Here is a 27,600-nt window from a genome sequence, read left to right as displayed (position 1 = left end):
CAGGAACCCATGCTGACTTTTAGTGATCACAGAGTTTCTTTCTAGGTGCTCACAGACTGTTTGCTTAATGATCTGCTCTAGAATCTTTCCTGGTATTGATGTCAGGCTGACTGGGCGGTAATTGTTTGGGTCCTCTCTTTTCCCCTTTTTGAAAATAGGGACAACATTTGCCCTCCTCCAGTCTGCTGGAACTTCGCCTGTTCTCCAGGAATTTTCAAAGATTATTGCCAGTGGTTCTGAAATCACCTCTGCCAGTTCTTTTAATACTCTTGGATGTAGTTCATCTGGCCCTGGAGACTTGAATACATCTAAACTAGCCAAGTATTCTTGTACTACCTCCTTACTTATTCTGGGCTGTGTTTCCCCTGCTGAATCATCTGCTCCATATTCTTCAGGTCGGGCGTTGTTTTCTTTCTTGGAGAAGACTGAGGCAAAGAAGGCATTGAGGAGTTCTGCCCTTTCTCTGTCCCCTGTTTGCATTTCACCATCTTCTCCTCTGAGTGACCCCACTGTTTCCTTGTTTTTCCTTTTGCTACGGACATACCCATAAAAGCCCTTTTTGTTGCTTTTAACCTCTCTGGCGAGCCTGAGTTCATTCTGTGCTTTAGCTTTTCTGACTTTGTCTCTACACGTGCTGGCTATATGTTTGAATTCCTCTCTGGAGATTTCCCCCCTTTTCCATTTTTTGTACATATCCCTTTTAAATCTTAACTCAGTCAAAAGTTCTTTAGATAGCCAGCCTGGCTTCTTTAGGCACCTTCCATGTTTCCGTCTCATTGGTATTGCCTGAAGTTGTGCTTTTAATATCTCCCTTTTAACAAACTCCCAACCATCATGAACTCCCTTCCCTTTTAGTATTACTGTCCATGGGATTTCACCCAGCGTTTCCCTAAGTTTTCTGAAGTCGGCTTTCTTAAAGTCTAGAATTTGGACCTTAGTATGCTTGGTTGCTCCTTTCCGCTGGATAATAAACTCCAGAAGAGCATGGTCACTCCCACCTAATGATCCTGCCACTTCTACCCCACTAACCAAGTCATCACTATTGGTTAGGACCAGATCTAAAATGGCTGATCCTCTTGTTGCTTCTCCCACTTTCTGGACAATGAAGTTGTCTGCAAGGCCAGTGAGGAATCTGTTCGACCTTATGCTCTTGGCATAAATAAATAAATAAATAAATAAATAAATAAAATAATAAAAAAAATAAAAATAATAATAAATAAAATAAAAAAAAAATAAATAAAAAAATAAATAAAGGTTTTCTGGCTATTTTGAATGTAGAATCATAGAACTATAGAGTTGCAAGGGACCAAGAGGATCATCTAGTCCAACCCCCTGCAAAGCAGGAATATTTCCCTCAATGATAGCGGTGCTGGTGAAAACCAGTTGTATTCCAGTACCATTTGCTGGGACAAAGGTCCCTTGCCTCTGTTATCCACATTAGCTGCTCAACTTGCCTTGTAAAGGTAAAGGTACCCCTGACCGTTAGGTCCAGTCGCGGACGACTCTGGGGTTGCGGCGCTTATCTCGCTCTATAGGCTGAGGGAGCCGGCATTTGTCCACAGACAGCATGACTAAGTCGCTTCTGGCGAACCAGAGCAGCACATGGAAACACTGTTTACCTTCCCGCCGGAGCGGTACCTATTTATCTACTTGCACTTTGACGTGCTTTCGAACTGCTTGATTGGCAGGAGCAGGGACCGAAAAAAATGGGAGCTCACCCTGTCGTGGGAATTCGAACTGCCAACCTTCTGATCGGCAAGCCCTAGGCTCTGTGGTTTAGACCACAGCGCCACCCGTGTCCCTCAACTTGCCTTACCTAACTTGTATATGGGCTCTTTACATCCTGAATTTGACATTAGTGTAGCCAGCCGTGATTGTTTTAGAATTGTTGTCCTAGAACTATAATTTCTAAATCTCCATTGGTGGTTTCTTGGAATAATTAAGTAGAATGTAGCTCAGTGAATCAGCTTAGGTGGTTTATTACAACCTGCATCCTTAAAACAGAAACATTAAACACAAACAATATAAAAGGGCCAGTATAAGGGCAGTGAGCTGAGATAACAGAAAGCATAAAGGTAAAGGGACCCCTGACCATTAGGTCCAGTCGTGACCGACTCTGGGGTTGCGGCGCTCATCTTGCATTATTGGCCGAGGGTGCCGGCGTATAGCTTCCAGGTCATGTGGCCAGCATGACAAAGGCGCTTCTGGCAAACCAGAGCAGCACATGGAAACGCCGTTTACCTTCCCGCTGTAGCGGTTCCTATTTATCTACTTGCATTTTGATGTGCTTTCGAACTGCTAGGTTGGCAGGAGCTGGGACCAAGCAACGGGAGCTCACCCCGTCACAGGGATTCGAACCGCCGACCTTCTGATCAGCAAGCCCTAGGCTCAGTGGTTTAACCACAGTGCCACCTGGGTCCAGCCCAACAGAAAGCATAAGGAACCATAAAAGGTACAGAGGACTGAGAAGCCTGGGGAAATTTAAGAAGTGTTTCCTTCACACCACCAGGGTGTCATGGTGGGCCACGTAAGTGAGTTCATGACTGAGGTGAGATATGATTTGTTACTTGGGTCTCTTACAGGGCAATCCTAACCATGTTTACTCAGAAGCATGTCCCACTGAATTCAATAGAGGTTACTCCCAGGTAAGAGCATCCTGTCTTGGAAGAACTGGATGTCACTCCCTTCCTTGATGAGCTGAAGAATGTCATCAACTCTCAGGCATGTGGTAAAGGCCCAGGACAGGACGGAATCCCAACAGAAGTGCTGGAAACTTCCATTCTTCTCCCATGACACACCTCCACAGCCTCCTCTTGCAGTGTTGGGAACAAAGATCTGTGCCACAAGACATGTGTGACTCCAGCATTGCGACCCTCTACAACAGGGGTGGCCAACTCCCAAGAGGCTGCGATCTACTCACAGAGCAAAAAACTGGCAGTGATCTACCCTCTTTTTTGGGGGTTCAGGTCAAAATTGTTGAGATTTTTTAAGAGAGCCAAAGTTGTTGAACTTCTTTGGGGGGGAGCAACTGGTCTACCAGTGATCTACCACAGAAGTCCAGTGATCTACCAGTAGATCATGATCTACCTGTTGGACGTGCCTGCTCTACAAGAACAAAGGTGACTGCCAAGACTGCAACAACTACCATGGGATCTCCCTGCTGAGTCCTGTGGGGAAAGCCTTTGCTCATGCAGTTCTCAACAGAGTACAGTGGCTCACTGACAGGGTCTCTCCTGAGTCACTTTAGAGCTCAGGATTGCAGCCGTAGCCTGTTCTCCCTGCATGTTAACAACTGCAAACCATATATAGCACTTAGAACACCAGCTATAAATGGATGCCTTGGTGTGAATCGAATCTGAAGACCTTAAACAGTTGAAAGATTGTGTGATTCAGCTTGACAAGTAAGTGAATCAAGGGCTAGTACTACATCAGATCTAGATGTAGGAGGTTAAAAAGATAAAAAATACATTTTCAGTGGTTGGTTTCATATTGTGGTGAATGGCACAGTTTAGCAGGAAGACACTCCAATGAAAATTTCTGTTACCATATATCTTATATGGCTGTTTCTTTGTATATATTTAAAAAAATGTACATGGATGTTTTAAGATGGTCTGCATTTGTAATGTCTAATAAAAGTTTGGTGAAAGAAAGAAAGAAAGAAAGAAAGAAAGGTTTCATATCAGCAGCTCATGCCACACACAGCACACTCACAAATGGCAGGATGAAATTGTTAATAAAATCCATTGTCTGATTCCTCTTTCACTGAAATGCTAAGAGAAGGCAAAGTGGATATGAATGAAGCTAGGTGTGCAAAAGGTGAAGCCGGAAGCAACTTAACAGCATGCATAGAACGACCTGGAGAAATCTCAAGAGGCAAGATGGACCATCAGAGAAGCAATGACAGAGCAACGCAAAAGCTTCCTTTTATTTGTAGAAACAGTTGTCAAGAACCAAGGTATACTGTTCATCTTATGGAAAGCCCTGATCTTAAAACCATGTTCCACTGACAGTTCTGAGAGGAGGTCACAAAGGGGAAATCAGAACATTCAGATGCAGGAGAAAATACACAAGTAACAGGCTACTCAAATGCTAAATATTGTTTCATATTACCCTGTTTCTTGACTGGCAGAAAGTTTCAGAGCTACTGTTTACAGGGTCACTTTCCTCGCCCAGGGGGGTGGGGCAAAGGTATATTCTTGCTACATTTTATCCCTGTTTAGGGATGTTTTTAATAACTGATGTTCAAATGTACTTTTAATCTTTTGTTGTCATTGAAGCCTGATCCTATCTTTGTTTACCCAGAAGTAATCCCACTATAGGCACTTCAGCGTATACCGTATTGTTGTTGTTTTTCCAAATAATTTTTATTCAGTTTTCAATATTAATATCTAAGAAACAGTATTTCAATTACATCTTGTATATATTACATTTTCATTCACTTTGTTCATACTTCAAAAAGAAAAAAAGGAAAGAAAAAAAAGAAAAGAAAAAAAGGAAAAGGAAAAGGGAGAAAACAAACATCGGGAATCACTACACAAAAATCAGGGGGGAAAAATTCGCATCATTCATCTTTACACTATTTGTTTTTAAAATTTGACTTCCACCCTACCTTCACCCGTCTTTTTGAGTTCTAATTTTATACTTATACAGTTTATCTTTCTTTACGCTTAAAGCCATAAGTCTACTATTGTCAGTCTCTTCAACCTTATTTCAGATTTCTGTATTCAAGTTTCTGCCATTTCTCTTTCAGTATTGGTTTATTTTTACTCAGGCCACTTGCCGGAGATACAATGGGGCTCCACAAGAGTTGTTCCCTGCTGTTGCAAAGAACACGATTTATTGATTTATAAGGACTTTCAGTGGTTTTTGCAACCGCCAGCCTCCTGCACTTTTGGACATGACTTTGAAAACTAAAACTAAAAATAGATATTCAATTAGCATTACAGCGTCTGCTGTTAGGGAATTCAAGGTGGCCAGTTTTCTCTGCAAAATCCTGGCTCAATATCCATTTCCCTCAGATCAGTGCTCATACGGTCAGTAACTATGTTATATTGATTAAAATGATACTCGCAGAGCAGGCGATTATTTAAAGAGAAATTGGATCTTTTGTTATACAGTATATCTAGTTAATTGCAAAGACAGCAGATAGCATAGATGCTGATGTGGATTGCCAACCAGTGGTCTAAAGGGGGGGGGGGTAGAGCCAGAGTTTGAGTAGCATGCAGGATTATTTGCATGTCTGGGGATAAGGTCAAGCAACAATAATCGGCATAGAGAAGAAGAACACAATGGAACTTTTCCAGCATGAAAACCAGGTAAGAGCATATCCGTGTTCTCAACATTAGGAAAAGATCTATGACAATTTCTCTAACATAATGGACTCTGACCTACAGGAGCACCAGGGCGGCGGCAGCGGGGGGAAGATGAGCGGTGCAAAAAGGGTTGGCTCCGGAGAGGGCCTGTTTAAAATGGTGCTCAGCCAGCTCAGCCCAGCCCCCTTCCTCCTCTAGGGAGGGCAGGGAGAAGCCAGGAGGAGGGAGGGAGGAAACACTGCCATGGTGTGTGTGAGGGAAAGGGTGCCCTGGCACCGTGGTGCGACGGATCCCTCTGGCGCCCCCGCTCCGCCCCGTTTCCCAGCACAGCGGGTGGGCGGGCACAGCGCGGCTGCCGCCTGGAGGGGCGGACCCCCGCGCAACCCAGCCTGGCCGTAGGGCTGGCCCTGGGCCAGGGGGCGCTGCCCGCCCGCTGCTGCGACGCCCCTGCACACGGTGGAGGCGGCCCCAGGCCCACACACCTCCGGAAAGCGGCCTGAAGCCGCTGAACAGCTGAGAGGCGCGCCTGGGGCGGCCTCCGCCGTGCCTCTCAGCGGGTGCAGCGGTGCCCCGCGCCAACCGGACCCGGGCCTATAGACGGCCCTGTATGGAATGGCGCCGGAACAAAAAAATGGAGCAGCCCGAATGAACAGAATCCCCACGCTGATCCATGGTCAGTCTGTGGGCCGGATCCTGAAGGCAATTAGGCCTGATCTGGCCCCTGGGACTTAGTCTCCCGACCCATGCTCTAAAGCTTAGTTTAAGGGATGTTGTGTTAACATTTACATAACAACATGGTTGGGGCTTACCAGGCGGATGCTATAGGGACAACTCAGGTAACAATAACAACCATGTAGCAAAAACCATGTATTGGGGCCATCGCAGTGTGTGTAGTAAGCGATTGCACATTCAGAGTATCCAATGATCTCAGTGATGGTTGCACACAAAACCAACGAGGGTGGAAGGAAAGTACAACTCAGGTGGCATGTCACTTATATTTCAAATTATATCCGTGTGGTGCCAGAAAACAATCAAATAAATTGATCTAAACTGTGAAAAGGTGCCAAAAGGGCAAAAACGGCCCCAAAAGAGTAGGAAAATTGCAAAAATCACCACCGCCAGCACCATGTGAATCTGACCCACAGCCAAGCACTTGGGGGGTACCAGTCTACCTCTGAATCAGAAGCCAGGCACTTCAGGGTACCAGTCTACCCTCCTTGTTGTCGTTTCCACATTGTCCTCCAGCGAAGAGGAAGACTGAGAGCCACCATTGAGGCCAGTCTTGTGGAAATCAGTGAAGGTTTGGGTAGGGTCTGTGAGAATCTTCATTCCATCTTAGGCTGCCCAAAGCTTTCTAGCCACCTTGCCACCAGCATGAGGCAAACTGTAGTGTGTGCAACGAGGAATGGCCCGTCCCTCATGCATTCATGTCTGCTCCGTATGGTAATATGGACTGATAAGGTGTTAAGTTTTCTTTAAGAGAGAATAAACAAATCTGGGAGAGACTTCTGCACTAACTGCTGACTTTCATTCCAAACCCTATTTAGTCCTTGGAGCAACTAAGATCTTGCTTGTGCTTAGAAAGGTGAGAACGAACCAGCTTGATGCACATTATTTCCCCACGTTCACTGATTGCTTTCCTCTATGTCTCCCTGGTTCGCTGAACCAATGGTCTTAAGCATCATTAGCTCTGCAGGGTTAAAATAAATCAAATATGCCTACAGGAATAATAATTCAAAAGCCGACACCGTGTTATTTACTACCCACGTCTCACCACAGAACCTTGGCTTCATCTTTGTAGCCATGTTACAAACTGCTGCATATATTTTTTATACATATATGAGATGATTGCAAGTGGAAGCATACACCTTAAATAATTGTCTCTGCATTATAATCTCTGCATAATTATATTTGCAAAGAAGCCAGTTGTCAACATTTCATCGCACTTTCTAATATTGCCCCCAACTTGTCCTGTGCAAAACGTGGTTGATTCGGTTTTTGGTGATGCTGGGTGTAAAATTCTCACAACAGGAAGCACCTTTTTAATAAACTACAGTCTTTTTCGGAGATTTGTAACTCTCACTAGGGTCACTCTTCACAGCAACATCTGGAAACTATCTTAATGTGTACCGTGTTTTTTTTTAGGTGCTTCAGGGTGGAAAATAAAAACCAACAGATAATTTCTATGAACTTTTAAAATGTATCGTTCTAATGTTGACAATATTCATTTTACCTTCAGCCTCCATTAATCCCATTCCTGTTTGCTTCACTGGTTCTTGCCCATTCTGGCTCATCTTTCCTCTGTTGAAAAATACAGTTGATCAGCTATTTAAAAAGCTATTTAAAATGATGCAACATACCACCCTGAGATCTACGGGGATAGGGCGGTATACAAATTTAATAAATAATTTTTTTTTTTTGAAACATAGTGATGAATAAAAATGTTTACAGGTTGACTCAATATGAAATATTCGTTTATTGGAATTCACAACCCATAATGGTTTTAAAATTTGAAAAAAAGGCAGTGGCTCTCAGCAGAAGCAACCCCTCCTCCCCACCTGCTTGTTCATTTCCAAATGCAGATGTGCAAGCTGTTGCACAATTTGCCACATGAAGCACACTTTCACACTGGGAAGAGATCCTCTGGTTGCAGCCGGATTCTTTTAACGCTAGGAAAACAGATGCCAGGTGAAAGGGGTACAGTATCTGACCCCCTGCATTCTGTTGGGAGGTGTGGGCCTGGAGTGATGTCTGCTCAAGTGCTGGCCACAGGTAGCTTATGGACTGTTTAAGACGTGCAGGAATGTAGCTTACGTGGGGCAGAGCGGGGCAAGGCCTTCCCATGCAGGGACGGCACGTCTTGTTTTCCCATGTGAGGTGAAACAGGAACTGCTGCCCCTTCCCGCCATGCCTCCTCTGGTTTCTGGTGAGATTTCAGCAAGATCTCACCAGAAATCAGCACTGATCCTGGCACCACTTCTCCAGCAGAAGCAGCAGCAGAAGAAGCTGCTTCATTCCCCCCTTATCACAGGGCACTACCGTGTTTCCCCTTTTTTAAGACACCGTCTTATAACTTTTTTTCCTCAAAAAAACACACGGTGTCTTATTTTCAGGGGATGTCTTTTATTTTTATTATTATTATTACTGTTTTTATTACAATACCTTACAGCTGTTCTGGGCTTTGTATATCTACAAAAGAACTTGAACTTAGCTTGGTAATATATGGGAAGCCAGAGCAGGTGGAGAGCATGCAACACTGTCCAGAACAGGGGTCAGCAAACTTTTAATGTGGGGGGCCGGTTCACTGTCCCGCAGAACTTTTGGCAGGCTAGACCGTGCACGCGCGCACACACACATACACATACGCCCATGCCTTCCTTCCCTCCCCACGTTCAGATGGAGCAGGCTGGGCTGGGGAGGGAGCACCCCGTCGGCCCTGGGTCTCGGCTTGTGCTGAGGGGCCGCAGCCACCCTGCCAGGAAGGGCCCCTACCCCGGGGTGTCCATGACCATGCTGCTAAAGTGCCACCGCCAAGCAGCACAGAGGAGTCCTCCTCCTCCCTCCTCGCAGGCTCTCTGCTTCCGTGGCTCTGCTGGGCTCTCCGAGCACTCTGTGCTGCAGCAGCCGCCAGTTCTGGGCTGCGGGGTGGCAGGCCTCCTCAGCCGGGCCAGGCAGAGGCCCGGCCGCTGGCTCGGGTGCTCCGCCCGGTGCTGCTGCACACTCCGCGCTGCAGCAGCTGCCAGTTCTGGGCTGCGGGGAGAGCATGCTGGGCGTGCACGCGCAACCTGCAGGAATCAATGCGCTCCCATCTGCGGCACATGCAAATGGCCCGGGAGGGCTGCCTCCGCTGCCAGGTCAGGTCCCCGCTGTAGCTGCAGGCTTCCCGCGGGGGCTGCCTGCGAAGCGCCACACCGAGGCTCCCCGGGAGAAGGCGCGCGGGGAGCGCATTCTGGCCCCGGTGATGTCAGGCGCGCGGCAGTCCCCTGAACCAAAGCGCAGCTCGGGGGACTGGCGGCAGCAGCGGGGCTTCCTCGGGGAAAGCAGGCAGGCGACAACAGCCCTGGAGCCGAAGCTCAGCGGGCGCTGCTTGCCGCCTGCCAGCCTGCCTTCCCCGCCACTCCCCCGAGCCGAAGCGCAGCTTTGGGACTGGTGGCGGCAGCGGGGCTTCCTCGGATCGGCAGCTGGGGGTGGGGCGGCAGGAGGCTGGCGGCGGCGGGGAGGGCCCGATGCGGCCCTCTGGCCGGGTCGGCAGGTCGGCGGGGGGGGGGGGGCGGAACTCGCTCGGCTTCGTCGCTCTTCCGGACAGCAGCAGCAGCGGGAGGAGTGCGCGCTCAGCCCTGGCACCATGGCACAGCTACTGCAAAAGTGCCGGGCGGAGTGACAAGCCTTGGAGGAGAAATTCCAGAAGCTCACATTTCTGGGCTGTGGGGTGGCAGGCCTCCTCGGCAGGGTTGGCAGGCATGTCTTATTTTCGGGGTATGTCTTATACTTCGCAAATGCTTAAAATTGCTGCCCTGGCTTACTTTTTGACTACGTATTAAAAAGGGGGAAACACGGTATGTGAATGTCTTCGTGTACAAGCTGTGCCTTTGTCTGTGTTCACACATGAACAATTGGCCTTCTCACTTATGATGCCATAGCTACAGCCTTTCACCTTGCAGCGAGTCATCTGGAGAGACCGGGGAATTATGTCAGAATGTTGTTTATTGATTATAGCTCGGCTTTTAATCCTGGACATTCTTATTTAAAAGCTGACGGATCTGGACCTTTCTTCTACCATCTGTGACTGGATTAAAGACTTTCTGAGGGATCGGACACAAACAGTGGGGACTGGGCCTGTTACATCTACCTCCCCGAAGCTCAGCACTGGCACCCCACAGGGATGTGTGCTGAGTCCCTACCTGTACTCATTGTAGACATATGACTGTATTTCATCTGATCCATCCACAGTAATTATTAAGTTTGCAGATGATACTACCATAATGGGTCTAATTGCAGGCGGAGATGAAACAGTGCACAGGGGGGGAGGTTCAAAAAGTATCTACATGGTGCTTAGAGAATAAAAAGGTAAAGGTAAAGGGACCCCTGACCATTAGGTCCAGTCGTGACTGACTCTGGGGTTGCGGCGTATAGCTTCCAGGTCATGTGGCCAGCATGACAAAGCCGCTTCTGGCAAACCAGAGCAGCACATGGAAACACCCTTTACCTTCCCGCTGTAGCGGTTCCTATTTATCTACTTGCATTTTGACGTGCTTTCGAACTGCTAGGTTGGCAGGAGCTGGGACCAAGCAACGGGAGCTCACCCCGTCACAGGGAATTCGAACCGCCAACCTTCTCGTCAGCAAGCCCTAGGCTCAGTGGTTTAACCACAGCGCCACCAACTTGACCTAAATATTAAAAAGACAAAGGAGATGGTGTTGGACTTCCGGAGGAAGAGAGGGGAACCTGCCCTGTTGTATATCGGTGGGGGGGGGGCTGTGTGGAGAGAATCTCCTTTAAATTCCTGGGAGTTTACCTTAGTGAGGATCCCTCTTGGAAAATCAACACAACTCAGGTGGTCAGAAAGGCCCAACAGAGACTCCATTTCCTCAGGGTCTTGCAAAAGAACAATGTTAAACAACAATTGATGAACTCCTTCTACCGATCCACAATAGAAAGTGTCCTTTCATATTGTATCACAGTGTGGTATGCTGGCTTGACAGCCACGGACAGAAAGTCTCTACAGAAGGGTGGTGAACACAGCACATGATATCATGGGCTGTCCTAGATGACATCGCAAGGGATCGTTGCCTTAGGAGAGCGAGAAAAATTCTCAGGGATGACTCACACCCCGGCCAACACCTCTTTAATCTTCTACCCTCGGGCAGGAGATATAGAAGTATAATCAGTCGTACCAACAGGCTAAAAAATAGCTTCTATCTGTGGGCTGTTAGGCTGCTGAATGGAAAATAACATAGCACAACTGGCTTGTGAGGTGGCGTGTTGTGTGATAAGCACACAGAGTGCAATGAGATTGAGTGTTTGGGTGGGTGGGGGAGGCATAGCTGCCAAGTCTCCCGTATTCCCCGGGAAACCCCTGTTTTTCCAGCTGTTCCCAGCTGAAAAAAATTGATTCCCCCCCCCAGTTTATTCTGGCGTGACGGCCATTTTGGAACTGGGCGGAGCATGCTCAGAAGCGACTTTTGATGTAGCTCTGCCCAGTTCCAAAATGGCTGCAGTGCGACTTCTGGCGCGGTGGCCATTTTGGAACTGGGCAAAGCAGCATCAAAAGTCGCTTCTGAGCATGCTCCGCCCAGTTTCAAAATGGCGGCAGCGCTACTTCCGGTCTGCTACTTTCGGTCCGGTCCCTTATTTCTCAGACATGAACTTGTCAGGTATGGGGGGAGGGAGCCTTGGTTAATTTCATTGTACACAGGTTGTACATTGACAATAAAGGTATCATCATCATCATCATCATCATCATCATCATCATCATCAGTAAATTGAAAGATAATTGATATTGGGCAAACATCTGAAGCTATTGGAGTAGTTCTGGGTAGAGCAGTGTCACCCTACTTGTTAATTATTATTTTTATTTTATTTATTAAATTTGTTAGTGGCTTTATCTTGCCCAGGGCAACCCAAAGTGACTTACAACCCAACAAACAGACAGGTGACTCCATTCCACATAGATTCATAAAAACCAAGAGGAAAAAGAAATAGATTAAAAACATCTCACCTACTTCTAAAAGGCCAAATGCCTGGTTATAGAGGAAAGTTTTTGCCTGGTGCCTAAAGATATATAATGGTGGCACCAGGCGAGCCACTCTGTGAAGAGCATTCCATAAACAGAGACCCAGGACAGAAAAGGCCCGTTCTTGTGTAGCCAGCCTCCGGACCTCTCGTGGTGGAGGAACACAAAGAAGGGCTTCAGATGATGATAACACAGTCTGGCTCCATTCATATGGGAAGAGACTGTTTCACTAGTTCTGTACAAACATTTGCTGTCTTGGATTTTACTAATAACCAGGATGTTTTGGTCAACCTTATTTCACCATTCCTCTGTTGAGGAATTACCTGATCAATTTTCAGCTCCAATCAGTGTGTGAGCTCAGGCATGTTTCTACAGGCATCTTTCCTAGAGGAACTTACTTTCAATATTTTAAAACATTCATCCTCAAACACTTCCCAAAGCTGTATTATATTAGTAGGGATTAGTATAAAATAATTACAGGCCTAAAGTTGAAAAATATGATTAAAACTTTTTTATTTGACTTCAGGGAATAATTTGTATTTATCTACAGGCAGAAAGGTTAAATATAAATTCTTAATCATATGGAAATTTGCAGCATGAATTGACTTTTCTACTAGAACTACTGAAGAGGAAACTTAAAAGAATAAGATGGATGATTTCTTTTTATCTTCTACTGACTTAGCTTAGAAACGCACTACTCTCCTATAGCAAATCAAGGAAGACTTAATGCATATAAGTGCTTCTGAAATACAATCTCCTGGGGCCAAGTTCTGACTTTATTCCTTTTATGGACTTTAGAACATAAGGTTACGAGCCAGTTCTTTATAACCAAATGGAATCACTAGAGCAGGAAGTTTGCTATTCTTCACTGGTACCTAAAACAGATGCATAGACCTTGTTGGTTTGTCATATTGGGCAGTAGTTAATGGTCTGTCACGACCACACCTTTCTAGTCTGTTCTACTCATCCCTTATTAGCACATGGAGGAAACAGACCACAATATCTAAACCAGGGATTATAGTTTGTTGTGCTCCAAATAACCAAGGTTTGTTTGAATGAAACAAACAACAATGCATGGTTTGGACGTAATGCTAACCCAGGGATCCTGGTTTGTTCATAGCAAACCATTAACTACGATTTTACTTAATGGGCCATAGAAGAGAAAGACTTTGCAAGATTATCCAAACTGGGAGAGCAGGGAGGAGAGCAACTGCAACCTATTCTACCCTTGTCTCACAAGCAGTCAATACTCCTTTCAGTGCCCATAGTTTACTCCACAGTCCTGCTTATGAGCCCTCAAACATGTTGCCTTGGGAACAAAATAAAGCGTTGCCACTTATTGTGGTCCCCAAATACTGATTAGTCAGTTGATTAATCACTTGGCATTTCCTATGGTCAATAATGATTAGTCAGTTGAGAAGGAAATTTGAATTAGCAGAATATTAGTCAGGTACTGGCTTATTCATACATTTAATCGGCATAATAAATTCAGCTGATAGCTAGTTTTTCAGTGGAAAATGGGGAGGGTGGCTAGCCCTCTTCTTTATCTTTCTTCTCCTTCACCCTGGCAGAGACCCTCCCATCTTTGGCATACCCAAGAATTTGTCTACCTCCTTGCTGCCCTTCCTGCCCCACCCTGAAAGGGGGAAAGAAAAATTTAGGTCATTTTCAAAAGTGGCGGGCTGGTTTGTTGTTTGTAAAACCTACACATATTTTACTTAAAAATGTACAATTTCCCCCACTCTACTCTGCATTAATACCTTGGGTTCAGTATTAACTTAGGGGAATGGCAGCTCTCCTCATAGGTCCCCCCCCCCCGAGTCCCCTGCTCAGGGTTCATTCTAAAAACAAACAACAAAGAAATCAAACCTTAAAATGTGCCAAGGACAAAAAAAGCTCTGGACCTATTTGTAAAAGGTAAAGGTAAAGGGACCCCTGACCATTAGGTCCAGTTGTGACCGACTCTGGGGTTGCACGCTCATCTCGCATTATTGGCCGAGGAAGCCGGCGTACAGCTTCCAGGTCATGTGGCCAGCATGACAAAGCTGCTTCTGAGAGAACCAGAGTAGCACATGGAAACGCCGTTTACCTTCCTGCTGTAGCGGTTCCTATTTATCTACTTGCATTTTGACGTGCTTTCGAACTGCTAGGTTGGCAGGAGCTGGGACCAAGCAACGGGAGCTCACCCCATCACAGGGATTCGAACCGGTGACCTTCTGATCAGGAAGCCCTAGGCTCAGTGGTTTAACCACAGCGCCACCTGGGTCCCTGAACCTATTTGCATTTGCATGCAATTTTTCAGGCTTAGTCCACTCGGGGTAGACTATTATGCCTGAAAACTTCAAGCATTTATTTCTATGAAATGGGGGAAAAGTTGTAGCCATTTCAAAAATTCCCAATAGTGAATTTGGGAAGGGAACGAAGCTTCACCTCCCCCCCCCCAAAGCCAAACTAGGCAACCTCCCAAGTGCTTTAGGAGTCTGAACTGAATCTCGTGGTTGTTGCATGCTTCTGTTTCACCAAACTTTTGTCAGAATTCTAGATTGGCATGTGCCTAGATAATATTTGCTATGACATCTGCTATGTTGGCTAATTTTTTCTTTAAAAAGATATTATTATCACTGCTCTAGTTTTCATTGGTTTGATGACTATATTCTGGGGGAATATACAAAAGTTTAAAATACTGTGTTCAGTGGAAATACAGCTTTAATCCCACCAGTGTACTTTTTAGCACACACATGCGTGCGATGACCATAGCTGCCAAGTTCCGGCCTGAGAAATAAGGGACTGGACCAGAAGTAGCAGACCGGAAGTAGCGCTGCTGCCATTTTGGAACCGGGCGGAGCATGCTCAGAAGCTACTTTTGATGCTGCTCTGCCCTGTTCCAAAATGGCCGTCGCACCAGAAGTTGCGCTGCAGCCATTTTGGAACTGGGCAAAGCAGCATCAAAAGTTGCTTCTAAGCGTGCTCTGCCCAGTTCCAAAATGGCCGCCGCGCCAGAATAAACTGGGGAAAAACAAAAAAATCTGTTTTTTCAGCTGGGAACAGCTGGAAAAACGGGGTTTCCCCGGGGAATACGGGAGACTTGGCAGCTATGGCGATGACGTTGCACATAAGTATGTGTTGGGAGCAGGGGAGGACATATAGCAGTTCCTTGAGGGTTAAAGTAGGAACCTCTCATTTGTCTTTCCATGGCTAGTAAAAACAACAACTTATTACATTTTTCAAAAGAAATTCTTACATTCTTGGAATGGGAAACAGATTGGTGTCCGCAGTGGTGTTGCTGCTGCTGCTTCCTTCACTGTCCATGCTGTATCCGCTGCCAAAGGTACTGGCTGATGAACCAGTGGAGGAGACTGAACTTTCTCCTGGTCGGTGGTTCGTAGGTCTTGCTGTACAGGGTAGGAATGAAGGGTTACCAAACAGCCTAGAGAGACATCAGAGTCAGCAATACAAGTAGCACCTAGCGATCGTGTGAAGTAAGAACAGAAAATTCTCACAAAACGTTGCTCTAAATAGGTTCTGGGAAACCTATTCAACAATACACATCCAGCCTAATTTAATAACTGGAATATACAATTTTAATTTCCTCACAATGGTTTGAAAATTGAAACAATATTCATCTAGCAATAGCAACGACATTGTAGAATTAATCCTTACTAATTCTGGTCAACAGCTCAAATGTCACACTACTGAAGGCCTTTTGAGAAAGTTTACGCAGTAAAAAGGAGGGCGGGAAACAAAACACTGAATCAGGAGCACAGATACTAGACAGGCAACATCTTCTTCAGACACCACACAACTACTCGGATATATTTCTCAACTGCAAGTTAAAAGCTTAGAACATGTTACAGTCTCTGTTTTATTCCAAATATTGACCAAAGGAAACAATACCAGTCCAGCCATGCTGAGTTCACAAATCTCCCACAAAAATATTGGAAAATTTCCCTCACCCACCTACAAATTTATATTCATTCCTTATTTTGATGTCTCCATGCTTGTTACCTTTCTCATTTGGGGCAAATTGAGAAATATGCAAAGCTACAATGTCATACAAAATAATTCTTGTCAACGATTAACGGCAGCAGCGTACATTTGAGCAACACTATTGCTCAGGACAATGCAACGCCACTAAAAAGTAAAACAGATATTGCGCTATCTAGAAAATATACATTGATTAATATATGTACAGTGGTGCCTCGCTAGACGAATTTAATTCGTTCCACGGGTCTTTTCTTATAACGAAAAATTCGTCTAGCGAATCCCATAGGAATGCATTGAATTTTTTGAATTTCTTTTTCCCCATAGGAACGCATTAATTGAATTTCAATGCATTCCTATGGGAAACCGCGATTCGTTAGACGAATTTTTCGTAAAATGGATTCGTCTAGCGAGGCAACCTCGAAAAATCCTTTCATTACGCGGAAATTTCGTTAAGCAGGGCATTTGTTAAACGAGGCACCACTGTATATATGTTTGGGTTGTTGTTGTTTCCTAAAAAATGTGCTCCAGCCATGGCTTATAAATTTATGATAGTGTATCACAGGTTAGGGCCATGATGCTCCAAAGCTTTGCAAACAACTCGTTTCCATGTCCTCCAAAGGTTCAGGTCACAGCCCAATACATTTGCCAAATGGGAGTTTTCAGATAAAGCATCTGAGCAATTTCATGAAATTGCATGTCACCTTAGAAAGGCGGGAGAGAGTACCTAGCAAATGCAAGCGCACTGAAATGTGACAGCACTCAAACAGAAAAAAGCAGAGCCCAGCGCCAGTGACAGATTATTGATGTCCATAGACTGAATAATGGCTTGGCTCTCTGAAAATTGTTTCTTTTGGGGCGTTGACAAAGCCCATTTATTTTTTCTGGGAATTAGGTACTGAGAAGCCCATTACAAAGAAGGTTTATTGAGCAGCAAATTTATTTACAGTATGAAGGATTCTTGCAAAGCAATGGCTGAATATGCCAGAGAGGCCCTGGTTTTTGAAACAGCTCTGAACAGAAAAAGGATCAAATTGATAGGAGCTCCCCTCTCCCTGCACAGTCATAATGGTTGCCCTAAAAGCAATTTAGTACCAAAAAACAAAAAAAACACAAACAACAATCTATATGCAGGGCTAAAGCACCAAAACTCCAAAAATGCAAGGAAGTACAAAAATGGATTCTTTTTGTGCTCCATTGCCAGTGAGGTAACCTTGAGAGTTGATTTAGTGGATATAATAATAATAATAATAATAATAATAATAACAACAACAACAATATATTATTTGTACCCCACCTATCCGGCTGGGTTTCCCCAGCCACTCTGGGCGGCTTCCAACAAAGATTAAAATACATTAAAATGTCACACATTAAAAACTTCCCTAAAGAGGGCTGCCTTCAGGATAGAGAAGACCTGTGTTCAAATTCCCACGCTGCCATGAAGTTGACTGGAAAGTCTTTGAGAGATCAGTTTCAGGGCCTATTCAGGCTTTACTTGCACGGAGGGACAATGTTAAGGGGCAAATGGACTGCCGGGCAACCCCTTCAGCCACTGTACCCGCCTTGGTCTTCACGTGGCGCGTGCTGGTTTCTTATGTGTTCAGATGCAACTTCTGCAGTGAAACAACTTCCCTAGCTGTGTCGGTTTCTCATGCAATTTAGAGAAGTCATATTTCCAACTTTAAGCATGAGCTCAATAACCTGCTTATCTGCAGTCATGTTGCCTACAAAATCACTTTCTTATGCCTGATTCTCATATCACCTTTGGACTCTTCCTCTGTAATTTTAACGCACCAGTTTCACGTTGTGAATTTTTAGTTTAAAAGAACCTCATGGTGAGAGCTAGTATTTATGATATCAGGTCACATGATGGTTTTGGTTGGGTTCCTGCCATGGAAAATGTAGGGTCAGGAACAGAATGTTCGCCACATGAAACTGATGTGGTAAGTTCGCCTTGTGAGAAGTAGCTTGGGGACCAGACTTTAGTTGACAATGATACCCCCTCCCCCAAAAGGGTCCTGACCTAAAGTAAAAAGACAAGGCAGGCTTCATTTGTTAAAATCAATAAATCAATGCATTAGAGGCTAATGAAGCTCTTCCACAGCTGGATAAGGACAACACTGTAAGATCTATTCAAAAGAAATGATTTTCTGTAACTTCAAAACTGCTTTTGTATCCAGAGCCTGTGTTTGTTGAGTTTGGTAGTCCAATAAAAGATGAAGATGAGGACTGTGATGATTTAACACAAAATGAAGCCCACCACGAAAAAAATGATGACTTTACTCTACAAAAAGTTGGATGGAGTGCCTTTCCTTTGAGGGGGGCACGATTGGTATTACTGGAATTTCAGAATGCCCACAGGGAAGAGGGAAAAAATATGCAGAGAAGAGAAGAAACTCAGGGGTCTTGTATGGAGGCCTGGATGGCAAAAGATTGTAAACAGGGGGTGGGGTGAAGGGAAAGTGAAGTTGTGATTATAAGGATGGATTAACAGGTTTATAACTGGTCTGCTGATTATGGAATTTGCTGGATTGGGGGGGTGGAGCCGGTAATCGAGGATGTAAGGTTAAATTGGGAATAGTTATAGTTTTAAAAGTGAATTGATTTTGGAAAAATGTGAAAATATGGAGGCTTATAGAGGGGGTAAAAATTAGGCACGGGAAGATAAAATGGGAGTTTGATTTTTCAGTGATTTGGACATTAGGTGAAAATGATAATAATCAATTTATAAGTAGTATAAGGTATAAAGGTGTATTTTTATAAAATAAGAAACTGTTGAAGATGATAAAAAAGGGATGAAAACCGGGGAAGGGGGGAGGGCGGGGAAGCCCACAAAATATGGTTTAATAATTATGAATGAAAGAAAGATTTTTCTGTTTTGTATTGTCTTTTTCTCTTTTTTGATATTTTTTTCTTCTCTTTTTTCTCTTTTTTTCTATTTTTACTTTTTTTTTTTGGTATGATAATAGATGGTTGGATGGATGACCTCCTGCGTACTGCCCTGGTTTACTGGAGCTCCCTGGTGGCAGGGGGGGCTTTGGGGACAGGGGAGGGGGAGGAGGACAGAAATCCAAGCATAAAATGGACCATCTCTGACTGTTCACTTACATGGGATACTTCTGTGGCAGGGGAGGACCCATGGAGGGGGGTGGGAAGGAGGTGGAAAAGGTGTTTATGTATGTACCGTTTTTTTGTAATTTGTAAAATTAATAAAAATTATGTTTAAAAAAAAAGAGTTTGGTAGTCCAAAGAGTGTTTGCCTAGAGAAAGCCACCCAGTTGATGCCACATGTGCTCATTCTCTGCAATTCAGAATCCTTTGCAGAGTCAGCCTCTCTCCATCTTCTAAGCAGAAGTCACTTTGGTTGCTTAAATGGGTGGTTGGGAAGTCCTGGCCTTCTTTTCTTAATGATCACCAAGGAGATGCTATCTTTGAATGCACTGACTCCCAGAACCATTCCAGCCCCGCAAGGTGACTGCAGTCACACCATAGGAGCCACCAGTGGGAGAAAGATTGAATGTGGATCAGTGGATCACCACAACCTTTTTCATGTGTTCAGAAGACTGGGGAGGGGGAGTAGGCACATACACAATGCCCCTACCCAAAATGTCCCCACACAAGCTGGGCACACACATTGCACCCCTGAACTTCTCATGTTGAGTAGAAAGGTCTGAAGAGGCCTTGTAAACACATTGGGCTGGGCGCACAAGCTTCCTGACCTCCAGGAGCCATGATAATGCAGGGTTTCGGGCCACAGGGGTGCTTGCAAGCATGATCACTCGACTACACTGACAAGTCTCCTTCAGCCCCTCCTGATCAGCACAAGAAGGCTGATGCGGGGGCATCTACGGTTGGCATGCCTATGGGGAAGGGGAAGAAATGGAGGCAGTGAGAGATTTTACTTTCTTGGGCTCCTTGATCACTGCAGATGGTGACAGCGGTCACGAAATTAAAAGACGCCTGCTTCTTGGGAGAAAAGCAATGACAAACCAAGACAGCATCTTAAAAAGCAGAGACATCACCTTGCCTACAAAGGTCCATATAGTTAAAGCTATGGTTTTCCCAGTAGTGATGTATGGAAGTGAGAGCTGGACCATGAAGAAGGCTGATCGCCGAAGAATTGATGCTTTTGAATTATGGTGCTGGAGGAGACTCTTGAGGGTCCCATGGACTGCAAGAAGATCAAACCTATCCATTCTGAAGGAAATCAGCCCTGAGTGCTCACTGGAAGGACAGATCATGAAGCTGAGGCTCCAATACTTTGGCCACCTCATGAGAAGAGAAGAATCCTTGGAAAAGACCCTGATGTTGGGAAAGATTGAGAGCACAAGGAGAAGGGGACGACAGAGAACGAGATGGTTGGACAGTGTTCTTGAAGCTACGTACATGAGTTTGACCAAACTGCGGGAGGCAGTGCAAGACAGGAGTGCCTGGCGTGCTATGGTCCATGGGGTCACGAAGAGTCGGACATGACTAAATGACTAAACAACAACTTGCCCACTCACTAGTTTAAACTCTGGCTATGTTTTCATCACCCAAATTTCTCCTGTCATGTCCAACGGGGAATTGTGCATCTCCTATTTCAGAGAGATCATTCCATTCCTGGGGTAAGGAGATGTAAAACCTCCCCTTCAGACATGATTGAGAAGAGCTAAGGGAGCATGTAACACTTGTAACAGGGCTTCTTCTCCTTCCTATGCCTGAAATGGTTCTCAGAGAAATGAACGTGAGAGATATGGAAATTCTTACTGTGAATTTCTTTTTCTGGGGTTCCTAGAGGGCAGTCCTGGTAAGGGATGGCTCCCACAACTTGTAGATTGCTCTTCTTCATGCCAGGACTGCCGGCCAGGAACCTCCAGGGAATGAACACTATTGTATTCGCAGTTTACATCCACTGAGCAGCAGTCTCTATCCTTGGCGCCCAAGGAGCAGTTTTGTCCTAAACATACTCCAAAATCTACGGAAAGGACCATGACTCCTTCTGAGACAAACTAGAAGACTTTTGAATGTAGATATAGCTTAATGTGTCATGTCAATAGGAGCATCATTTCTTCTTCTTCTTCTTCTTCTTCTTCTTCTTCTTCTTCTTCTTCTTCTTCTTCTTCTTCTTCTTCTTCTTCTTCTTCTTCCTCCTTGCTGTGAACCTTCACAGGTGAAAACACACTAGCTGTACAAATGATAACAACAACCAATGCTGTGTCCAAGTTGAAATCCCAGTGTGCTACGCTAGTCTTTTCTCAAATAAAAAAGAATGGTTTAATCATGCTTAAGCAGTTCATGTTAAACACATGCCATTTAGTGGGCAGTGTGAGCCCAGTTAGCCCCATTTTTGTGTGCTACTGGAGCTTCCCTGTCTCAGAACGCTCTATCATTTGGACTCAGCACAGCCTTTCAAAACGGGATTTGCACATTAGCCGTAAGATGGGCATAGGGTTTTTTCAACCCAACCTGAATACCACAGAGAGGGCTGGAGAGATAAGTTCAATGTGTAAGGATGAATTAGCAGGCATGGCAAGAAGGCATTTGGTTAATAAGGCTGACTTCTTGGCCATGTCTCTGGGCTCACCTCCTTCAGGCTTGGCCGGTCCATCGGACATCACTTTCCTGAGGGCTAGTTGGCTTTGGTCTTTGTTGTCACTGGCTGGTGAAGGCAGATTGTCAGACTGAGTTCTTTGAATGGGGAGGACTCCTGCTATGCTGTGTCTGTGCTGCTTCCTTGCATGATTAGACTGACCGCTTTTATGTGCTGCTGTGGCAGTGTAGGTGGAATGGAAACCCAGAGTATGTATCCTCAGATGGAACCAGCTTAAATGTTAGTCATGCAAACACAAGTGGGGTTTTTTTCCTCTTCTGGATTTAAATAGGCAAAGTGTCACGAAGACACCAAAGAGACACCACATGCACAGCATTAAAGGGTAATTAAACTGGCTGTTTCTTTCTCATTAATAACAATGAAGAAGATGGAGGGAAATTTACTTTCTGCTTTCCGCAATACGCAATGCTGATTATATGGCACACCAAATAATCATGGAGACAAACAAACACAATGATGCCACAGTTGGATTATATTAATTTGCAGGTGACTAAAGCCTCAACCTGTAATTCTGTGAAGGGAGGGGGGTATGTAAAAGTTGTAATTGCACAACCTCACTGCAGACTAAGAACAAAAAAATAATAATGAAACCCACCCCTATATAATGTCACTTTAGCAGAGCTAATGATATTGGCTGTTAGGGTTACCAATATTTCCTCAGTAATTATCTATGTGTTAATTTTTGTGCTCCACAATAATGCTATTGACCTAAGAAAACTTCTGTTGCCTCAAATAATCCTGTCAAAAGATTAAAATGGTCAACATTTACCAGCAATGAATGACCTTTTTTTCCAGGAAAGGCTTATGGCGTTCTTAAGGTCTTTGAGCCGCAAAGGGTGACATTGCCCAATATGTCTCTTTCTCATTTGCTTCCTAATGTTAGCAATCTGTGTTTCTTGCTAAACTGCAGGGTCTTACTTGGGAGGCTGGAAACCAACTCTTTGAAGTCTGAATTATGGTTGAGGCATTTAGTGGCACCAAAGCAACAACACACAACAGAATTTTACCACAAGATGTGGACAGTGGACAAATGGAGACACCAGTAGAGAAACAGCCAGTTCCACTGCATTCTATGCAAATAAAAGAGGACTTCTAAATAGGAGGAATATATTATATTTATATGGATCTACACAAAGACACACACGGAGAGAACACGGAACAGGTGGAACACACATTGTGCTAAGAGCAGAAAGAAAAGCCCAGCAGGGAAAGAATTTGGGGGGTGGGAAGCGAAGGAGGGGGGGAGGGAGGAAGGCAACAGTTGAACATTAAGCTGCCATGCTGAGGAATTTTATTTGCGTCTTTTACTTGGTTGAAGGCGGAGCTGTTGGACAGCTGCTTCAGCAGCGGCGATGGCTGCCCCAGCATCTTCAAGGTGCGTTTGAGTGACGCTGGTTTTGCTTTGGCTGCGCGATGGCCCATGGGAGCGCAGGTGTCCTTCAGAGGAAGACTTGGAGCTTCCTGGACTGCTGTGGGACTTCTCAATGGTGGGCACCTGCATATCTGGTAGGCAGGGGAAATATATCAAAGAGATGCGGGAACTTTGCGGTGCTTGCAGCAGAAACAAAGACAAACTTCAACCTCTATTTATTCTAAGCAATAAGAAGCGATGTACAATGCATAGCTGCCAAGTACCCCGTTTTCCCCGGGAAACCCCCCATTTTTACTTACCTTTTCCCGGTGGTCTCCCGTATCACTTCGTCTCCCGTTTTTCTCCGTTATTTTCTCCTGCCGGCGGCCATTTTTTCTTTCCGATTTGCCCTTCTATGGGCACAAAAAATGGCCGCCGGCGGCTTCAAAAGTTGCATCTACGCATGTCCGGAAGTGCATAGACGCGACTTCCGGTGTCGGCCATTTTTGGTGCCCATAGATGGGCGGAGCGACACCGGAAGTTGCGTCGACGCACTTCCTGACATGCGTAGAAGCGACTTTCGAAGCTGGCGGCGGCCATTTTTGGTGCCCATAGAAGGGCAAAGCGACACCGGAAGTTACGTCGACGCAACTTCCGGTGTAAAATGGCTGCCGGTCCCGGATTCTGCAGTCCAGGACTTGGAAGGTAAGGTACAACATACAAAATATTATACAAATATTAGAATAACTGCAAGTTCTGTTTTTCCTGTATTATAATACATGTTGTGCATATCACATTATACAGTTACATATACAAAAATTGACTTATCGATTTTGGGGTGAATTCTCCCCCCCCCAAAAAAAGATTTGGAAATGACAGTTCATTTCTTTGTTTTTAGGCAAAGGTTCATCTAACTAAGCTACTTAGGAACACGAAGTTGTAAAAAAGTTTTGACCCATACAGTTATAGCACACACAGATAAAATATTTCCTACCCTTTGATGGGTCAGGGAAAATCCCGTGACTTCTGCTTTTGATGACAGACGGTTTGGGGGACTGCTGGCTGTTCTGTCCAGACTGGGATTTCCCATGGTCAATGCTTTCACTCTGCTCCTTCAGGGTGTACCACCGAGGAGTATTGTCCAACTGAGAGGCACTAGAAAGCTCAATTAATACCTATGTGAGGATACAGACAGCAAATTATTTTGTTACTGAACACCTTACAATGTCTGATTCTGATCTGGCTAATGTGTGTGTGTTAGCTCAAGAGTTTCTACAGTTGAAACAGTGGAGAATGCTAAACAGACTCCCAGAATTATATACGGCATGCTATATAATAACAGAGACATTTAAAAACAAAAGCAAAAAAGGCTGAGGGCTAAAATAATTTCAATCGTTCCTTTCTTTCTAAATTTTCCATATCTGTCATTGTCATCATCAATATTATTGTACATGGCGTTTTACAGAATACCGTAAGTAAAAAAGACATGTTCCTATTTTGAGGCAACTACAAAACATGCACCCACACCACAAACTTAAACCTTGGAGATTGTAAGTCCTCTAGTCCTCAATAAACTCCCGATGCCCAAGGTTCTCCTGTGAATGCTAAAATAGCAAAAAAAAAAAACGTGCTTTATGAGTGATTTATATTTGTGGGGTGGATGCACCCCAAGAGCTTTTCTGTTTCTGTTTCCCATCCTGCCAGCACTCAGCTTATATGAATTTCACTCCCACATTCATGGTCCAGCAGCCTCCGGAAAAGGAATGGTAGTTGCAACCATAGTTTGCCAATTCAACCAGGGTTAGCGCAAACCATGATTTGCAAAACCACATGAAACCATAGTTCCTTTACCAGCCAGTCACAGACCATAGTTTGTTAATTCAGACACCACACCACCATACCATAGGTAAACTTCCTTAACTATGTGTGAGGGACAGGGGATATCGCGAAGTCCCTCCCCTCCTGAGTTCAAGCCCGTCCCCGAGCAAAGGGGAAAGCAGGGAGAGTTCCGATTCCAGTGGGGAAGCAGGAAGTCGTGTCCGAGGCTCAGGCAAGGTAGAGGAGCCAGGGTCCCAGGTGGGACAGGAAGGGGCAAGTAAGGGGGGAAGACCCATCCCCCCAACTCCAGAATTACGCAGGAAGAGGAGGGGCAAGAGGATGGGTCTGCCAAAGCTTTTGTGTTGGAGAAAGACGCGCCAAAAGCCATTAGGAGGTTCTGAAACCGACTGACAACATCGATCCGTGTAAATAGCAATGACTTGAGCACTGTAAATACGCAGCACCAATAAAAGAATAAAATGCAGAGCTGCGTAGCGTCGTTACTCTGAAGTAGTCCACTCCGGCCACTGTGACAGCAACCTCCTAATCATTTTTGGGCTACTTTGGAGTTGCCGGGATGAGCGTGTCAGAGGCGGAGAAGTGGCGGCAGATCGCTGAGCAAGCCCAGCTAGAACTGCAACAGCTGTCGCTGCAGGCGCAGGGGGAATTGAAGGCAGCTAAAGAGGAGACTAAGAAGGTCCAGGACGACCGGCTACAACTTGCGGAACAGGTGAGAGAGCTCCAGGAAAAAGAGCAGCATTTAAGGGCGGTGGCGGTAGACCTCCAAAACAAGCTGGATGCAGAGAAAAACAAGGCGGGAGGGGCACCCCAAGTCCAAGTGCTGCCAGGAAGGAGAGCCGGGACCCTAGTAAGCAAGTTCAATGGAGACCCGAAGGAGTTTCAGGGCTTTGAGACTGAGATTGTGTATGCTCTTGAGCTGCACCACGATGAGTTCCCTGATGATGAGCACAGAGTAGCGTTTATTGTGGAGCACCTTACAGGGGCGGCCAGGGAGTGGCTAAGACCGTTAATTGCAACAAGGAATCCTTGCATGAAGAATGTCAAACTATTTCTAGAAGGTTTGAAAACGATGTATTCGTCCGATAGTCATATGGACCAGACTAAGGAGGAACTTCATAATTTACGCCAAGGAAATATGACAGTTCGCGCGTATTGGGCGAAATTCACCATGCTGGTGCACAGATTGGGGTGGGATCTGGAGTCTGCCCCAATGCAAGCGGCGTTTTACTTGGGGTTGCATGAGGAGGTGAAGGATGAGCTCTCGAGAGGTCCAAAGCCCAGTAATATGGATCAACTGAGCAAAGCGGCTCTGGCGGTGGGGGTGAGGCAGGAATCCAGATGGAGCGACAAGCAAGCAACGCGCGCAAAGCGGGCTTGGTTCCCACGGTCGCAGGAGAAGCCACTCCCTCAACAACCCTTTCAAGCCACGCCTGGGGCCAGTCAGGACCAGGAACCCATGCAGATTGATAGCGCGCGCGCGCGGGCTTTTCAAACCCCAGCGGCGCCAAGACGCAAGGAGGGAAGGGGTGGGAATTGCTTTCTCTGCAACTCCCCCCAGCATCTCGTCAGAGACTGCCCACATCGCAGGGAGTGGCAAGGAAAGGCGGGAACGGTTGTGCCCTCCCCCACTGACGCAGCACCACAGCAGGGAAACGGGAAAGCCTGGCTGCAGGAGACAAGGGGCGGCAGCCAGGCACAGTCAGCAGACAACAGCCCCAGCCCACCCACCCGCACAGAGAGGAGCAGAGCCAGCCCACCCCTCCCAGAGCAGGAGTGGTTCTAGAAGTGACGCTCACGCTCCCAAATGGCTATCCATTGACGGTCCTCGCCCTAATTGACAGTGGTGCCTCAGCCAACTTCTTCTCGAGAAACTTTGCAGAAGAGCACCAGATCCAGCTTCTGCAGCTGGATTTTCCTCTGCACGTGGCAACCATTGACGGCAGAGAGCTGCTGGGAGGGGCCATCACTCATCAAACCCCCCCCATGAGAATGACGGTTGGAAGGCACTCAGAGACACTGGCATTCAACGTCACCACCATCTCAGACCCCCCAATCGTTTTGGGCATGAGCTGGCTGGCGCGCCACGACCCCTCCATAAGTTGGCATCAGAGATGCATCACTTTTGGATCGGACTTTTGCCTGGAACATTGCATGCAGCACCAACCAGGGGAGGGGCCTCCGATAGCCACGGTGGCCACCATGCACGTCAAAGGGGGTGAGGCGATACCCAAACCATACTGGGACCTGCAGGAGGTCTTCAGTGAAGCGGAGTCCGACCACCTGCCCCCACACAGGCCTTTTGACTGCCAGATCAACCTGGTGCCTGGGGCAACTATACCCCCAGCCAAGCTGTACGCCATGTCAGACCAGGAACTGGAGGATCTGCGCGCTTTTATCGACAAGAACCTCAAGCGGGGGTTCATCAGAGAAAGCAAGGCAGCAGGGGGCAGCCCGGTCTTCTGGGTGGACAAGAAAGACACGCAACAGCGCCGTCTTGTGGTGGATTTTAGACGGCTGAATTCGGTGACAGAGCCAGTGGCTTTCCCCATGCCCAGAGTGGATGATCTCCTGACAGCGGCACGCAGAGGCAAGATTTTCACCAAGCTAGACCTGAGGGGGGCGTACAACTTGATCAGGATCCGGGAAGGCGATGAGTGGAAAACCACGATGTTCACGCCTCTGGGCTCTTTTGAATATCTGGTGATGCCCTTCGGGTTGCAAGGGGGCTCAGCATGCTTCCAGGCCTTCATGCACCACGTCCTGGGGTCCCTACTCTTCAGGAAATGCTTGG

At 45.9% G+C, this 27,600-nt stretch overlaps 1 protein-coding gene across 1 annotated transcript in view; it reads right to left on the bottom strand.

Annotated features, from left to right (window-relative positions):
- PCLO (piccolo presynaptic cytomatrix protein) overlaps positions 1-27,600 on the bottom strand; it is a 230,630-nt gene that overhangs the window by 13,654 nt on the left and 189,376 nt on the right. Inside the window, exons 19-22 of the mRNA XM_060275141.1 lie at positions 23,965-24,145; positions 22,928-23,122; positions 15,287-15,437; positions 7,546-7,613 (exon numbers count right to left, since the gene is read on the bottom strand). Coding sequence (XP_060131124.1) covers positions 7,546-7,613; positions 15,287-15,437; positions 22,928-23,122; positions 23,965-24,145 — 595 coding nt within the window. The remainder of the gene's footprint in view (positions 1-7,545; positions 7,614-15,286; positions 15,438-22,927; positions 23,123-23,964; positions 24,146-27,600) is intronic.

Source organism: Zootoca vivipara, chromosome 5, assembly GCF_963506605.1.
Source record: "Zootoca vivipara chromosome 5, rZooViv1.1, whole genome shotgun sequence".
Taxonomy (NCBI): Eukaryota; Metazoa; Chordata; class Lepidosauria; order Squamata; family Lacertidae; genus Zootoca; species Zootoca vivipara.
This window is presented reverse-complemented; position numbering and strand designations above follow the sequence as displayed.